An 18,166-nucleotide genomic window follows, 5' to 3' on the forward strand; every position below is an offset into this window, starting at 1 on the left:
ATCACATGATTTATCTTTATTTAATCAAAGTTTAAAACACACATTTATGTTTTGGTAACTAAGAAGTCCCAAAAATAAGCATGCAAAGGAAAAGCTATTTTGCAAATGCAAAGTTTTTAGTGTATAACATTTGACATTTCACTGTGGCATCAACTGTATCCGATGAAAACTGTTGAGTGATAAGGTAACAGATTAATGCACAAGCACACCTCCATTTCAATAACTTTATGTGTAAACATATTTTACCCATTCAATATATTTATACATAAATATCACATTATAAATCACATTTACTATGCTAGATCAATTCAATTTTGAATCTCCTTTGTTTTTCTTTTTATCCGAAAATCCATTTAAAATAGAAAAAAAAGATGTTTCATAAAGTGAAACACATGATTGATATATGTAAACTTTAGAAAAGCGTGTTTACAGCAGAACGTTCCCAACATCCTTCAAGACATTTAAACAAAATTTTAATCAAGAAAGTCCAGCCAGCTTGCTGATGACAAATGCGTTGATGTGAGATGTGCGACGCATTTTGTATTTTTAAATTCAGTTTTAAGAAAAAGGAAAATAAAGAGAATACAGTGTTCCCTTGTATATAGCGGGGGTAACATTCTAAAAATAACCTGCAATAGGTGAAATCCACAAAGTAGGATTATAGATGTTTTAAAGTTGTAAAACTCCTCACAACAAACTTTATGCATGAACATTTTCAGACTTTTCTGTTTAAAATCTAAAAATTCAAATCATTGCAGAAAAACAAGTCCAGTATTATCGAATGAAAACAAGCTGAATGCATTCTGGATAGAGCATGGCATGGAGGAGATTGACTGATAAGATCAACAGCCAATCAGGATGCAGAAAAAACATGCAAATCGCACAGAAAAAATCTGCGAGACCGCAATATAGCAAGGGAACATTGTAAAAATTCTCTTTTGTTTTCTAGAATCTAAAGTATATGTCAATGAAACTTGTTCTGAAGATACTCATTTGTCTTGTTGTGTTGATACTAAGCTTGCTGTTTGATTGTCGTCGTTCTTTCTCCTGATTTGTCTCTGGATGTCTCTGAAATTAGGATTTGTAATCATGTGCAGGGAAACTCTTGCACATTAATTAAACTACTGAAATATTTATTGACTTAAAATGATATTTTTTAAGAAAGCACAAATCCTTTTATCACTCAAAATTGAGTTCATTGGATAATCGGAGAACCCCGTTTTTTTTTTTTTTTAGATTAGGATGTCTCGTTATTCCAGTTATCAGCCTTGTTTTCTTCTTTTCCTCTTGTCTCCTTTGCCTCATGGCACTGCATTGGTCACATTCCCTCTTTTAACTTAACTCAGAATGTCTTTCTTCTCTGCCCTCACTCTCTGCCTTCAGCAAACACACCTCTCCCAGCGATTACATGCCCAAAACAGCACCCCTCTCTGTCTCCCACTCGTCTTCTTTTATGTTTTCTCTCTCAATCCACCCATCTATCCGTCAACCCCCCACACTTTCTCTTTCTCTCCCACTCATTAGTCTCCCCATGCTGTGGGTTGTGTCTCCCGTCTCTGTCAGAACTGTTATCACTGCTGTCAGCTCCCTTGGCGAGAACAAAGTCATCCTCTGCTCTCAGCAACACAAAAGACTCTAGAGAAATAAAAAGGAAAGATCCCAAGTCAGAAAAAAAGGTAGAATGAAGGAATAAAAAGGAGGGAAACGTTCAAAAAATAGTTGGGGGTGGGAGCACCTGTTTCATTTTCATTCTTATGTATTGGCATCTGTTGGATTATAACAATTGATTTCTTTCTGTCATTCCTTTTTATCTATTGAGCACAGAGCTTACAGTTGGTAGGAAGATATGATTGCTATCTCTATACACATCAAGTTCTTTTTCCCCATAATATAAATATCACCTTCTAAATCAACCTAAGCCTAGTACGTTAACCTCTGATAAGTTACGATGTATTGAGTTGAGAAGAACAGCATATCTGAAAGACACGAGATATCCAAAGAAGAAAACAGGAAATGTCATAGCTATTAGTAGATTGGAAAGAAGGGCCCATTGTATTATGTGATACACAGTAGTGTAGCAGGAGTGTTCTGTGAACCGGCAGCATTGTCCAATCATCAAAACTCAAATAAGTCATCTCTACTAAGCAAACCATTTTGAATAAACCAGATGAGGCACAGAGGGTACTTTGGAAACCAAGGACAAAACCGCCACCAGCCAACGGGGATGTGTCCCTGTGTCATCATGTGTAGACATAATCTATGTCAGGTATGCCACCCTCTCTGTAGCCACGGTTGGTGCCGTAAGTGACATGATGATGGCTGCTTTGGCTGAGAATGGTGCCATTGAGACTGCCAGCTCCTTGGCTGCTCCTGTAGGTCCCATTTGCCTGTGAGGATGAGGAGGAGGAGGGGAAAATGGTGTGGATGTAGGTAACATCCTCTAGCTTGGGCTGCAAGGGCTGATGAGCCATAGCTGTCATCTGGAACCCCGCAGAAGGGGCCCTGATCTCTAAGATGGAATTGTCTTTCTTGGTACCTGACTCTACATAGTCGTCATAATGCTTTCCACCTCGGCCCCTGCTGTATGAACCTGAGTCCCCAGACATATAGCCTGCTCTCTGTCCATACCAGCAGAAGATGCCAAAAATGAAGAGCAGGCTTACTAATGCAGTGGCACCCCCAATAATCCCAGCGAGCGGCAGGGCTGTTAACTCAGAGTCTTGTCCGTTCTTTTCTGATCCCTCTCCTCCGGAGTTCACTAGAGCCTCTCCAGTCTCTATCTGAGCACAGGCTGGTGCAGAGTCTTTACTTTCAATATCCACACTACCAACTCGATGTAAACTTGTGCTGGAACCCCCAAAGGAAGTGTCCTGTCGTAGTGGCAGCAGGCAGATGAGGTAATGAGATCGTGGGGTGAGCTGGGTAAGGAGGTACTGCCTCCTCTCTCCAGGAACCAAAGTCTCTGTTATAGAACCGAGAGCTGCACTGCTACCCAACCTCAGCCATGAAAGACGGAAGGAAGGTGCTGGCTGCGGACACAACCAACTAACAAGTACACTGTCTGAAGACAGAGGTTTTACAGTCAGTTCTAAGGCCTCTCCAGAAACCTGTCCCCCTTCGCCTGGAGGCAAGGGAATAACCAGACCTGGCCGCTTGGCTCGAAGAGTGAAGAGGGAGCCCTGTGTAGGGACCAACAAAGAACTAGTGGTGGTGCTTCCAGGGGGAAATGCTTGTCCCCCTCCAACACTGTTTTCACCTTCTAAACCTCTGTCTGATTGGTCCACTCCCACTCCAATACTTGGACCAGCTGGGGGGGCCTCACACTGCTCCATCAGTGACGTAATGTCTTTGACTGCCTGACCCCTGACAGAATCAGGTCCCTGACAGGTGAGACCTCTGACAGTCACCGCTGAACCCCGTCCATGCAGCCAGGCATGTAGCCAGTGGAGATTGCAGCTGCAGTACCAGGGGTTTCCTCGCAGCAGCAGCATCTCCAAACTTTCTGCATCTCTGAAAAGTCCTCGAGGGAGAGTGGTCAGATTATTTCCTGAAAGGTCCAGCTTCTGTAGGTGTCGCATGCCATCGAGCGTCCCCCTCGGTATGTGAGTCATACCATTATCTTGTAAATGGAGACGCACAAGGTGGGCTGAAGGAAGGTTTACCGGAGGAGACTGTAAAGCATTTCTGACGAGCGACAATTCAGTAAGGTTGGATAGACGAGAAAATGTGTCATCTGCGATGCGGGTATTGGCTAACAGGTTTCCATCCAGGACCAGTCGGCGTAGAGAGGAGAGGCCACGGAAAGCATGTGTAGGGATGGTGCTTATTCTGTTGTCGTCCAGTCGCAACTCCTCCAGTGATGCTGGTAAGCCTGCTGGGATACTCGATAAATGGTTCCGAGACAGAAACAGTAGTCGAAGCCGTGGAGTCCCAGAAAAAGCTCGTTCCTGGATGCTAACTGTTGATATAGAGTTATCATCCAGGTGTAAACGTTCTAGTAATGGTAACTTTGCCAGAGCTGATCGCGGTAACGTTCGTATATTATTATCCTGCAAGTGGAGCTCCCTTAATGAAGGCGGAAGGTGTATGGGGAACTCATCCAACTGGTTAGCATACAGGTAAATCACTCGTATGGACGTGCTGCGCTCCAGCGATGGGGGAAGCCCGGCATTACTCAGCCGATTGCTCTGTAGGTAGAGGATGGCAGCCGTTAGGGGTAGTGGAGGAATTATGCTCAGGCCACGATCATTGCAGTAGACAAAGCCCTCATCGCAGCGGCACACTGAGGGACAAACAATGCCCTCATCTCCCTCGCCCGTTTCCATGGCAATTGCTGCTGCCGCCAGCTCCAGCACCTCAGCCAATAAGGTGAGAACTAAAAGGAGCAGAAAGAGCCAATCGCGCAGCTCAGCAAGACTCTCAGCTGCCATGTTGACTGAAAGATAAAAAAAGATAACAGGATTAGAAAAACAAAATGACTAGTTTTCATCTTTTCTAAAAGTGATTATTTAGGAAGTTTTAAAACTGTAAAAATAATATATATAAAATCCAGTTTCTTTTTCAACATTATGTAACATTAGTTCTGTGTTTTCGGTTGGCAAAAGTAAAGGCTTTTCCTAAAGCTATATTGTTGAAAAGATAGAAGGAGAAGGGGATTAAATTTAGAGAAGTTGCTTTGTATATGGGTCAAAGCAACCAAGCAGAAGATAAACTGACATTTAGATTCACATAGAACAATGAGCGAGGACTGACTGGCCAGTGAGCGTTAAAAGAATCAGGAAAACCAACGAGATCAAGCAAAATAGGGAAAATTGTGCAGTGACAGTTGAAGTGAAGGAAAATAAGTGTAGGCCTTTTTTTTTGGCAGAGATTCACTGAACTGAAGTGAATGACATGACACTAAAATTCTACAGAGATCAGGAAGGAGATCAAATCCATTCCCCACAATGCAGTTGATGGGTTTTAAAGCAACTCATGTTTTCAAAGTTGTTATTGACAGAATGAGATCTTAGCACAAAGTCCAACTCCAAAAGGATCCAAGCATTTCACAAATCTTTGACTCTGACAGAGAAAGCATGTTTTAGGTCCCAGACGAACATTAAAAAATGCTAACACAAAAATGTAAATGTGGTGAACAGAAAGCTTTCCCCTACTAAACAGTCTCAGTATGAGCTGACATTTATTATTCATGTTTTCTCTCAACGGCTATTGTTCATGAAATTTCTGTAAATTATTCAGGATTCTGAAATCCTTAGGATTGTTTTAGAGATGTATTATGGAGAAAAATGTTTTGTCACATGAATATCATTCTATCTCTACATGCTTGAAACCATCTCTGACTATGACTACTAAAACCAAAAATGAACAATTCCGACAGAAAATTCTTTTTCCATCACATTCCCAGTTTTCTTTATGGAATATAGATAATATTGTTTTACACTATTAATATTGCATTACATTTTGGGGAATTCAGTCTTCTTTTGTGTTGCCTAAAGGCAGAAATGTGCCAGACTTGAAATGCCTCACACGATTTGACAGCGCATTTGATAAACAAATCCTCTAAAGGCGCAGCTTTTTTCTTCCTCTTTGAGCACGCACATGTGTGCTCGTATGTGAAGTCAGTGCTACATGCAAAATTGCCCCTTAGCTGCAGTCAAAATCCATGCAAAACAAACAAGAGAAGGCAACAATGGATGAGATGAAGGGAGCAGGGGAGGCGAGCAGACAGATGGAGAGTTGGACAGTCAGGCAAAAGAGAGGGGAAATGAGTTTCTGGCAGCAAAGACCCACGTCGTTATCAGCTGAGGTTGTTGCAGAAAGAAGGGTTCTAAATGCCGTTCTATTTTCTGTCAAATAAGTTTAAAAATATCTGCATTTGGTTACCTGCACATGCTTGTGTTATGGGTCTGTGTGCATGTGTGAGATCAGTATCTACAGCAACCGGCTCCGGTCTCAGTTCTTCAGTATTTGATGTCAGTGTGAAAAAGAATGTGTGCCATGATATTCAGCATGGATAATGGATAGTGTGTTTTTTTGCTGCAGTGTGACCCTTTCCTCGCATTTCCTCCATCTGAAAGACAGAGAACTATTGGAAAGGAATAGATGCGCTCAAGAGAGGGTGTCAAGGTAGCAGCTGAGACCAGATTTGCAATGCTCTATGAATACCAACGAGCATATGTTTAAGAGCCACACCATCCCTGCTTCCGTCTCATAAATATCCTCTTGGCACAAGCCTATCTAAGTATTTTCGCCCACATGCCCAGGTTTCCAATTGACAAGTCCCTTTTAATGATGCTTAGATTTTTCTTTTCTTTCCTTTCTTGTTCAATTTCTCGTGTTTCCACCTGTCTCCTCTTAGTGCGTGTTTATCTTGTACACCATCTACCTCTCCTGTCCACCCACCCTCGTTCATGAACTTTCATTATATCCACTTCCAGGTTTGTTTACAGAAGTGCCTGCGCAGTCGTCCTCTCCACCCGTCTCTATCCCTTTCCTAATCCTCTTTATCGGTTCCTCTTCACTTGTCTGATGATTCCTACACACTGAGATTGGATCAATCAGATGTGGTTAAGTCTTACTGCTCATTCCTCTCCTCTTTTTTTTATTTTTTACACTTTCACACCCACCAGTTAAGGAGAAAAAAATGACAGACTAAACAACTTATTCAAAGTTGTATACAGGTTCGGAATCCGGAAAGTATTCAGAAAGAAGAAAAACAAAAAGAAAAGAAAAAATGAACTCGGGGACAAAGTGTGTATGCATAAAAGGTTTGATCGACCGAGTGTGATTGCCAAGGGGTTTCTAACCTGCTCAGTCTCTGCGCCCTTCACGTCCGCCGGAGCTTTATCTTTCTTGTATCTGGGATTTGTACTGGAGAGCCCGTGCGTGTGATTGAGAACGCTGTTTTGAATCTGTTTTTCACACAGTTTCTCCTTTTTTTTTTCTTTTTAAAATTGCTTAGAAGCGTAGACTCGTTCCTTTAGGCCGTCGTATCTTCCTTAGCTTGGGTGAATGATGATAAGGATGATGATAGCCTGTACTCCAGGGCTCTACAAAAAACGACACCAGCATGGCTCAAAGCCTCCTTGCATCCACATTTGTGTGTTGTGTGTGCGTATTTGCGTGCTGCTGCCAAACTCTCTTTTTCACTAGGGTAAGGGGCTTTTAGGCCTGCCAACTTAAGTCATCTTTAGTGAGTGTCCAGAGGCCTAATTCTGAAACACCCGCCTCCACACCCAAGTGCCACAGCTAGGCAGTCAGAAGATAGTTGAGAGCTCAGAGTCCTTCTTGGAAGTGAAAAACAATCCTGGATACTCATGCAAGCAGTGGGTCATGCAAAAATAGTACTGTGCCCTGCAAAATGTATCCAGGTAGTGGTTTTAATTCATGGGCAGTCGGGGGAGAAATAAAAGGTGCAAAATTTTCCACAATTTAGGAAATCCACCAAAGTTTTCTGATTTTTTCGTTCTTCTTCTTTAAAAGACAAATTTGCAGTTCTCACAACAAAAGTATCTGTTCAGGTTCAGATTGTAAAAAAAGAAATGGAGGTTTGCTCAGGCAAGAGTTTGTGAGTAGGATTCAAGGCAAGAGTTTCTCCCTCCTCTTGGTGTCAGCCCTAATCTCCTCTGTTAAATGTTTGATCAGCTCCTTTTCAGTTTGTACAAATCATTCTTGGAGGCAGCAAGGGTGGATGATGGTGGTTTGTACGCAGTCCACTCCAAGCAGCACCAGGATCTGTGTGTGAAGTCCTTCTGCAGGCTGGAAGAAATGAACCGCTTTGTCTTTTCCTCCTGCTCTGTTTGGTTTAGCAGGATAACTGGGAACAGACTACACTGGAAAGAGAAATCCAAAAAGAAGGGTTTTAGTTCATCTGGTTTGTAATACTTCAGTACATGGAAAGACAATGTCTATAATCGGGGTTAAATAATACAGAAATGAGCACTTGAAGCATCAAGCAATTTAAAAGACCTGCATAAGTATCATCTGTTTAATAAGTTTTGTTTTTAAACACTTCTTTCATATGGTTTTTTATTGCAAGGCAGTCATGTTGAAAAGTCTTGACGAGTCTTCATCCTATTTCACAACATGGCAAGGTCATATTTATGGTGCAGTTGCACCCACATAGTCCTCGCTCTCCTCTCTGATGGATCTGCTGAGCTGGAGCGCCCAAGTGGTGGAAAACTGGTTCACGAACAAATTTACCATGTTTACCAATGCAGCAATACAGATTAAAGGTCAGAGATATCCTGACATTTTAAATCTTTGTCTCATTAGTCATTTGTCTTGGTGAGCATTGCTCTGCCTGCCACCCTGGTTTCCTTTACCATTAAAATACATTATGGATAGCCTACTAAAGGATAAAATTAATAAAATGACTCTTGTAAGTAGATCACATGTATACACACACATATCTATGTACATATTAGAGATGCATAGTTCACTTTCTTCAGACTTCAGTTCAAACCTCAATTTTTGAGTCATAGTTTTGTTTAAAAAAACTTTTTTTTTTTACAAATGGCTTATAAGCAAATAACTTTTCAGTTGGCTTATATTAAGTGTAATAAATTAGAAGAATAAATAACAAATTCTTCTGAAATTTAGCACAACACGTGTTTGACACATTTAACGTAAGCATACTGGTTTACAGTAGAGATGCAATAATTCCCTTTCCTTACGATTCAGTTCTATAGTGTAACATACAGTTTGGTTTTAAACTGAGAATTGTGGCATCCCTTATGTATATATTTATATACACACTACAAAACACCCTAACCCACTATTTCAATCTGTACTTGAGACGCCCCAGGTGGGCTGAATATGTACTGTTTAGAAATCAATCAATGTAGGTTAGATACAACATAGGTTAGAAGACATGCTTTGAATTGACCAACAAAACATTATTTTTTGGCAAAAAGAGAGATGTAGAATCACAATTAACCTGTAGAGCCTGTTTTAGGACTGTGCATAAGGAGAACATACAAACTCCACACAGAAAAAACCCAGCTGGGATCCGAATCAGAGCCTTCTCACTGTGAGCAGAAAATACTAACCGCTAAACCGCTGTGCAGACCAGCTTTTAGAAACTTGGGAATCTGAATGAAACCAGGCACAAACGGTAACCAGTTCCTGTTTTTTTTAAAGGTAAATTCAGTTAATTGTTTTCAGAAAACATTGCAGCATTCAACAAAGGTGTCTGTAATTTCACTGACATGAGGTCACCTCTGTGTTTCAAACCAAAATATGACAGGACTTTGTATGCCTTTCTCATCAAGACAACCAAAAACATGCTGAACATTAAATGTCTTAAATTAGTCTTTTATTTTATGTTTTCCAGCTTTGGTTAAAAGGTGCTTAAGCGATGCTTAGTTTCACTCTTGGCACAACATGTAAAACTAAAAGGAGTAAACAATCATCCTCTCCAGAATGGTTATGCCTTTTAAATTAAGTATATTGTGAAAGTACTTCTTGAAGGTCATCATTGCAAATGCACAACATTACGCTCCCAGAGGACACAAACCTCCCATTAAGGCAACTCTATGTGTTATGTCAGTTTTTTCTTTTATGTCCGCAAAGCTTTGGAGGTTTCATTAACCATGAAGCACTAAGTGCATGAATCCTATGTGCAGAATCAAACCCCAAGTGAGCACTGGCTTTAGAAATATACGGTTTTCATCATTCACACAGAGACGGATTCATCAAAGCCATTAACGGCTCCGCTGTTCACTTTCGTCTATTCACTTCATCCCAGAGCAAGTACACAGCCGACTGGGAAATTATCATACAGTTTGCTTAAAAACAAATGGAGACAAATAAAGCTGTCCTCATTTTCCTTGGTAAAGGACACATGCTGAGGATAACTTTTTCAGCAGGCATCTGCCTTTACACTCCCATCAAGTACAACTAAAATGCTTTACCAGTACAACCTACACTCAGGAGGACTCTGTGTGTTACTGTGTGCCTTTCTGCTTCCTGCTTGGCATTATAACTTGGATCCACAGATGGTGTGGATCACTAGGCGTGTAGTCTAGAGAGGTAGTTAGGTGGTTGTTGTGGAGAGATAAATTGTCCTTTTCATTAAACGGTTCCAGACTGACCCGCTCTTTGTGGCTTGTAAACTGCTTTATATGTGCAGAAAGCGGTTGTGAAGCGTAATGAAAATTGCTGGATGAGGGTCAGAATGTCAAACAGACTCAGTGTTTGTCAGCCGTGTTGACGTGAGGTAAAGGTCTACACAAGGGCAGCGTTGATATGAAGAAATGTCTGTGGTCGTGGGTTTCATGATGTAGAGTAAAAGAAATACATGGATTTGATAATATCACATTAGTGAAATATTTTTAAAAAATACAAAAAAGGCTTTAAAATAAAATTAATTCATGAGTTTAATAAATTGAGGAAAGATTTGTTTAATTCAGTAGTTTTTTTGAAACCCAGCCTTAAAAAATACCCATTTTGCGCACCAACGAGGAGCAAAGATTTATTTTTTTACTAGATTTTTCCTTTTTTAATGTATAGCTATACTTAGTATTACCATAGTTTGTGAACCTGGCATTTTTAATTGAGTATTTTAAAACAGCAAAAAGGCCATTATGGGCCAAAAAAGTAACTTTTCTTGTGGTTAAGGATTTCGTAATAAGTTTTCAAAGTCTGCAAAAAGTTGGACTTTCAGCAGTTTTATATTTGAGTGAAAACCATTAAAAATCCTTTAAAAAATTTTGATTTTGGCTTTGTGGAACAACAGATTTTGACTAGATGGAAACTGGCAAGAAAATGCGGAATTCCACTTTGTCATTCTTGTATTTTTTTTATTTAATTTTTTTCTAAAAGCAAAGACTGTAAAGCCGGAGTTTTAAACACAACATCTATATTTTATTACACACTGGATGCACCATGTAAAGGTGGCATTAAGGCTGAACCTAGTGACATTTGTCTTTCAGAAAATGTCTTATTTGTTTTAGAAAGACGAGGCAAAACCACATTTTGCATCTAATCAACTGTCAAGCCTGCAGTTCATAGCTGTCACAAAGAAAAATTGATTGCTTTAAGATGAAAAACAAACAAACATTAAATATGGCCACCAAACTAGTCTTATAAAAAATACCATGTTGGGATTATCATTGCTTTAAGATGTGCTGGTGGCTTTTGAATACACGATTTAAAAAAAATGTTTCAATTATTTTTTTAAATCCTAAATGTAAAGATGAGGTGCTAGTGTTTCCCCCTTCAACAGGAAAGTATTTTTTTACAAAATGTCTCCCAACTGTTCGTGCAAATGTCATAAATTCTTGTTGGGCGCAGGTAAATTGTCTGCACCGAACAAGAAGTGACTGCCGAACATCAGCTGCATTTTCATGGCTCACTGACATTTCCCATGAGATGTTGATGTGTGCACTTCTATCCGTGTGATGTCGAGGCTGTCCTTCAAACTTTTTGGAATGGGTTGTCAGAGGCTTAGCTGACGGAAGTGAGATGAAGACGAGGAGACAGTCAAATTATGGCGCTTGTATTGGAGCAGATCTGCTATGTGGAAGAGACTTTATGACAGTGTGAAGATTTTTCAGGGTTAGAAAAAGCTCCACACAGTTTAATAATTGAATGTTTGTGAAATTTTCGAAGGAAATATCACCACTTCTAATTTACAAAAAAATATGTACAATTTAAAAGGTAGAAAGCATAGCTGTATGAATGCATCTTGACATGGACCCATCTGTCTGTCACAGGAATTAGAAAGCTCCTGTAGGTTTTAGACTTGAACCTTTGCCACATGCATGTCAACGTCAAGGCCACATAAATGTAATTTAAATAGCCATCAATCATTTTAATATTATTTCAAAATATATGCAAACAAAGGTTTTCTTTTGAAATCAGTCTTGTCACAGGACAATTTTATAGCAGGTAATAAAATAGTTGTCTATTCAATAAAATATTTGTTTAATTAAAGAGAAAACATTTTTTAGAAATGTATTTATTTAAGGTCTGTATGAAGGAGTATTTGGACCACCACAAAGAAAAGATAAATTATTATATAAAAATAAAATGATTTAAAATGAGAAAAAAATTAAAATGATAAAGAATAAAGTTGTAAAATGATGAGAAAAAGATGTTTTCCATTTATATCTTTTACATAAATAAATGAAAAAGACATTATACTTGTACAATTTGTACTTTTGTCTTGTAATTTTACTTTATTCCTATTGAAATGACAACTTTTCAAGCATAATATTACAACTTTTTTTCGTAAAATTTTGACTTCCTTTATTATAATGTTACAACTTTGTTCTTGTTAAATTACGACCTTTTTCGTCTTTATACTTGTAAATTTATTTTCATGTTGGTCCTAATACTCCGTACCGTTTTTGTTTATTGTAAAAGAACTGCATTAATAGAGCTTTTTCAAAACGAACATGATTTTTAATGACTTTTAAAATTTGATTTGTTGATTGATAAAGGGACAAAAATGAAGAATAAGTTTTATTTTTAAAGTTTCACAAATTTATGCATACATATTCTGTGTTATTTATCAATATTACCCTTTCAAATTTTACAAAATCCTATTGCAATTTAATTTTCTCTTATCATTTTGCAACACAAGAAATAACAACTTTTTATTTAGTTTTGTCAAACTAGTGAAAAGGAGGATTAAAAGTAGAAATAAAAAGAGCAGCTTTCCTCTGTTGACCCATTTAATGATCTGGTCAAAAACATTGCTGCATGACCCCATCACCATGTGTTTTTTTGCTGCACGTTTTTTTAAATGCACAATACAGACACAGAGAGCATCTCACTCCTCAGGCGGACAGAATTCACTCTGCTTTTGTGAGCTTCGTCTCTGTCAAGTGTGTAGCCTAAAACCATTCCACAGCATGTGACTTTCACTGTGGCTACGCACAGATGCACACACTGCCTTACTTCTCTCTGTCATGTCCTAATAGTGAGGAAACATTTGAATTATTTTCCTTTGTTGGATAAATCACGGAACAGATGGTCAGGAATAATGCAAAAACTGAAAATGGTAAAGAGAAAAAAAACGAAGAATTAGTTACATGAATGCCATTTTTGTGTTACTAGACATAGGCAGGCTAAAGTGACATCAAAACTAATAAAAAAATATGCAGATGTGTAAATATGAACATAAGTGAACCACGTTCCTACACAAATCCAGATGGCAGGAACATATGCAGCGAAATATGGCCGAAGCATTCAAAACGTGTTGTTAGCTGCCACCTCGTGTGCTTTACATATGGAGATTGTAGAGGGTGATAGTGAGTTGTTTTTGCTGGCACACACCTTCATTTTTACACAAGAAAGAAAGAAAAATGTTTGAAAAAACAAAAAAACAAATGTTAATTTTCCAAATGACATTTAGTTGCATTATCACATGTTTGGCATGTTTTTCTTTTTTTTTTTTGGTACATCTGATCTCTCTTTCAAAAGCCTGACCATAATAATTTGGAACAAGAGAAGGGACAGTTGTGATGCTTGGCAGTGTGCTCTCTCTGTGCAGAGTACCTAGAGAATACAGTAGGAAGGGATGGAGCTGGAGCCATGAATAGTTGCGGGGCTGGGGAGCAAAGCCTGAGCACTTTGCAATCATGTGGCTGCCTAACCCCAGTGTTAGCGAGGCTGATGAGCGTGCGTCCCTGCTGACACACACACACTCTCCCCATCCATTCCTCTGAATATTAATATGGAGGAGAGAATTCCTCAGAGCCCCATTGTTAGACGCCGTATTGTTCTCCGCTGGCCTCATCCTCGGAGCGCGCGCTTGTGTGTTCAGTATTAATGCCCAACTTGGTGTCTACATCATGCGCTTATGCATATTATGCCCATGTTTTCATTGCATGTGTGCGCCGATGGCAGCTGAGCAGCAGTTAAAGTGGAATCGAAGGAGGTGAGGGGTGTGTTTGTGGCCCCCCCCTCGGCCCATAAAAACAACTGGCCTGAGAACACTTGAAGCAGCCATCAGGGTCCAACGCTGGCTATTATTTCACCTCGAGGCACTATCTGTAAAATGAACACTCTCATTAAAAAGTGTGCACACGTGTATGAATTTTGAATGTGTCTGCACATTTACACCAGCAAAAGTCAATTTAGTTGCACAACAAATAAATGGCAACACACATGGTTGTCTCTCAATCAAAGAGTAATGTGCTGTTTATGATGTTTGACTGCGGCTGTGCGCTTATGCTTGTGTTTTCACTCGTTTTATTGTGTGCAAGCACATCTGTGTGTGTATGTGTGTGCACATTTTCCTTCCCAATGTGTGTGTATCTGTTTGGATTTATGTGTGTGTCACTGTTTAACTACCCCGCACACGTAACCTCCCCATCTCTGCCTCCCTGTTTCTCATTTACGGAGCCAGCGCCAGAGAGGAGGAGTGTGGGGAAACGAGAAAATAAGTGATAGGAGGGAAGGAGTAATAGAAAGAGAGATGGTGAAATGGTGGTGAACAGGGACGGAGGGGAGTGGTGGTGGTGGGGAGAGTTGTACAGGAAAGATGAAGAGAGGATGGAGTAAAGGGGAAAGAGGGAAGAGAAGCGAGGGAGATAAAGAAGTGGGAAGGGGGGCTGGAGAGGAGGAGGCAGCAGATTTATGAAGCCATTGGAATGTAATTTGGAGGCAGAAATTACTGTCAGCCTTAGCAAGGTTTAAAGTCAGTGAAGCCTGCATCCATGGCCTTCCTCTGTGTTTGTTAGTATGGCAACTATCACAGACAGATGGATAGCAAATGTGATGCAGAATAATACCTCGCTAGCTCTGCAGTCTTGTCATACACACTGCGTTCTGTGTGCCCATTTTCACCAACGCCCCCATGCATGAGTGACATGACTATGTGGCATTAGAACATCGGGCAGCATTCACATTTAACAGCTCATATTTCATCTCTGCATGAAGACACACACACACACACACACGTTGTGCAGCCCTCACATACAGACTCTGAATTCTTGTCAGGCTTTGAAGGCCACGACTCCGGCAGAATAAGTCGAGGGTGTCGGCGTGGACAGAGAGACGACCAGGGCGAGAGAGAACAAGGAGAGAGAGTGTCAAGGATAGACGGAGAGAAAAGGTAGAGGGAAAATGGAAAAGAGAGAGTGCGAGACTGTAAGAGCGGCTAAAAAGAGGAGACGGGGATGTGACTGGCTTTCTAATACGCCAGCACACAGCTTCCATTCAGCCTGAGAGAGAGGAGAGGCAACGAGATCAGGGAAGCGACAAAGTAGGGATAATCAGCAAAGATCTAGAGAAGTAAAAGCTCCGTACGTTGTGTTTTCCCTGATCTAGCATCATTTTGACTTTGCTGCAATGCACGCACCGAGAGTTCTTCCTAGCTCTGTTTGGGATCAGGAAACATAAAGTGCCAGTGGTCTGTTTTGAACTCAACTCTAAGGACAGAATTAATTGTGTTTTCCCTCTTTTCACTGCTTTCTGATCTTTTAAACACATTAAACATTTTAATTAAGCAAAAAACAAACAAACAAAAGCATGAAAGTATTGTTTGTCTGATAGCATCTTTCTCTATTAAAACGTTGAATTGTTGACGTTAGTGGTTCTATTTAAAGTTACACCCCAATCTGATCTATTTGTAAAAGTGTTCCCATCGGTTTTATAATTAGGATTATGCAGTTTTTAGCTAAAATCAAAAAATGTGTGTTGTTTTCTAGGACAAAGTCTCTGCAGAGTCAGAGCACGGTAGTTCATTACCAATTTGCTTCTGAGTTGTTGGCAGGTTTGTTGTAATGCCGCATTCTCACCGACCGCAATTCGCGCATCAAATTCACTTCTGCCTCTGGCTGGACGTGGGGCGAATTCGCTGCTTGACACTTGTCCAAAAATATGTACCTAAACTACACCCCCTCGACGCGTATGAGAGAAGCCACCGCCAAATTTTGTTTATAGCCTGCTCGCTACATGGAAGCATTAACTGTATATCTCATTTACAATGCATAGAAGACACAGATGATGCTGAGAGATGGGGTTTCTTTATTTTTTAAGAGTTCCACAGAAGCATTGATAGAGACGTCTCCATGTCTGGGTTCATGAAATCGTTCAGAGACTCTCCCAGTAGAGTGAGCTTCACCATCTACAGTGTGTCCTCCATCAAGCTGTAGCACTTAGTGTTATGTTTTTATAGGAAAAGTCCTATATAAATAAAGTTTGATTTGATAATGAGAAAAATGCTTTAATACCATGTTGAAAACACAAAAATATTTTCATTGTGTTTTTGGTGTTTTTAAACCAGCTATAAATAAAAGAAATTGTGTGTAAATTAGGTCAAACAAACAACAAAGAAGTGTAAGGTTTCAAATATCCTTAGGACAGACTGGATATGCAAATGAAGGGCCTTGTGTTGCCTCTGTGCTGTCGTCGCACAAGTTGTTTTTACTTATCTTTCACAAGTTACACACCTGGCTACTTTGTGACTGAGCACCAACAGATAAGTCTAACCACCACTGTGTTGTATTCAGATAAATTACAAATGTGTTGTTAACACGGTACAAACAAGACTACACTTATGACTGGGTCCATTACTGCCAATTTTCCTGATTAGATTAAAGATTCATGATGTGGTGAACCAGTTTATTTCAAAATCTGTTAAATTTGTGACCGTCTCTTCCAAAACCAATTTTTTACTTGGTTGATAATGAAAGTTTGGACATACTTGTACTTGTGATAGAAAAATTGTTGTTTTCCAATGCGAAAAACCATAAATGGTATCTGAAGAGAATCCTAAACAAAATCTGTTTTACCAAAGGTTGTTAAACCCAGATTGTTCACTGGCAACAAAATCCAGATTTAGAATCAACCTTCAAATTAAAACTGCTTGGTAATACATTTGATAAATTGTAATGTGCAGGAAAAATAAATAAATTATAGCATTATGTCCTTTGAGTGTACTGCACATCAAAAGTAATTAATGATTAACCGTATTTTCCTCATTATAAGGGGCACTTAAAAGCTTTATTTTTCAGTAAAAGACCGTGGGTCGTCTAATCCGGAATGCCTTATAAATGGATGATTTCTGGTTGTGTTTACTGATGTTGTTTTAAGTTTTTTTTATGTGTTACTAACAAGGTTGGGAGTCAGCATAGTCACATTGTTTTAGTACCATCAGTCTGTTTGACACAAGGTTGGGAGATATTGTTATCATTATCAAATGGAGCTATACGTGTAGCGTGTTAGTTCAAGAGTTATTGTGAACATAGTTAATAAAGTCTGACTGACTGATGGACTTATCTCTGACTCTTTTGTCTTGCTTAATGCTCCTCATATACAGTACAGACCAAAAGTTTGGACATACTTTCCCATTCATTTGAATGAGAAGGTGTGTCCAAACTTTTGGTCTGTACTGTATACTAAAGAAATACTTAAGTAGACCATTCATTGACAATGCGCCTTATAATTCAGTGCATCCCATAGTGCGAAATATATGGAAATCTACTCTAGAAGTGATCTCATATCGAAAAATTCTGATCGTGACGTATATTTCACAATACAATTTTGGTGTACGATTTTCTTTTGAATACATGACAATATAAAACCCTCCCAAAGCCTATCTAGCATCCTAAAGCATACGCTTAACCAAAACAACCTTTGGATGCCTTTTGAGATTAAGTGGGAAAAGGGAAGTTAGATGTTAAGCCAAAGGGCTAAATGTTTGTCTGGGATATGAATCCCTGACAAACCAATTAGCAGAAAGGCTCCTAAGCCCAAAGAATTACAGCCACCTACTAGAGTGAACAAGTTGGTAAAGCATCACGCCATGTTCTTGGCTGTTTTGTTGTTGTTGCAGGGGCTAAAAAAGTGTTACAGCCTTTTCTGTTACAAATGAATGGGATTTTCATCTTCTAACATGGCTGATAACACTAAAACATACCACCTTTATCTTTAAAAGCACTGACATTAGCCTACAGTCCTTTAAGAAATACGCATCAACACAGCTCCAAAAAACTGGGTTTTCCATAAAGGTTACACACTTTTCCTTTGATTTTGTAATGACCCAGAATCTTTTAAATCCATTTTTTCTTTTCTTACAGTCTGTTCTTTGTTCTTTCCAGCCATTGACAATGACAGCAACATCATTATGCACTGTGACAACACGGCATCCCACCCCCTTCACACAATCTCTGCCTCCATCTCTCCCCGCATTGAGGACCTATCACACAGA

The 18,166-nt window shown here is 39.5% G+C and overlaps 2 protein-coding genes across 4 annotated transcripts in view; one reads left to right on the plus strand and one right to left on the minus strand.

Annotated features, from left to right (window-relative positions):
- The window catches only part of macrod1 (MACRO domain containing 1), a 156,341-nt gene that overhangs the window by 30,438 nt on the left and 107,737 nt on the right, over positions 1 to 18,166 (plus strand). The gene's annotated exons all lie outside the window — the stretch shown is intronic.
- LOC105354870 (leucine-rich repeat transmembrane protein FLRT1) overlaps positions 1,186 to 18,166 on the minus strand; it is a 41,335-nt gene continuing 24,354 nt past the window's right edge. For both annotated transcript variants that reach the window (XM_011480039.3, XM_011480038.3), the window contains exons 2-3: positions 6,807 to 7,832; positions 1,186 to 4,435 (exon numbers count right to left, since the gene is read on the minus strand). In XM_011480039.3, the coding sequence (XP_011478341.1) occupies positions 2,241 to 4,430 (2,190 nt within the window). In that variant the 5' untranslated portion in view covers positions 4,431 to 4,435; positions 6,807 to 7,832 and the 3' untranslated portion in view covers positions 1,186 to 2,240. The remainder of the gene's footprint in view (positions 4,436 to 6,806; positions 7,833 to 18,166) is intronic.

The sequence above is a fragment of the Oryzias latipes genome, chromosome 10 (genome assembly GCF_002234675.1).
Source record: "Oryzias latipes chromosome 10, ASM223467v1".
Taxonomy (NCBI): domain Eukaryota; kingdom Metazoa; phylum Chordata; class Actinopteri; order Beloniformes; family Adrianichthyidae; genus Oryzias; species Oryzias latipes.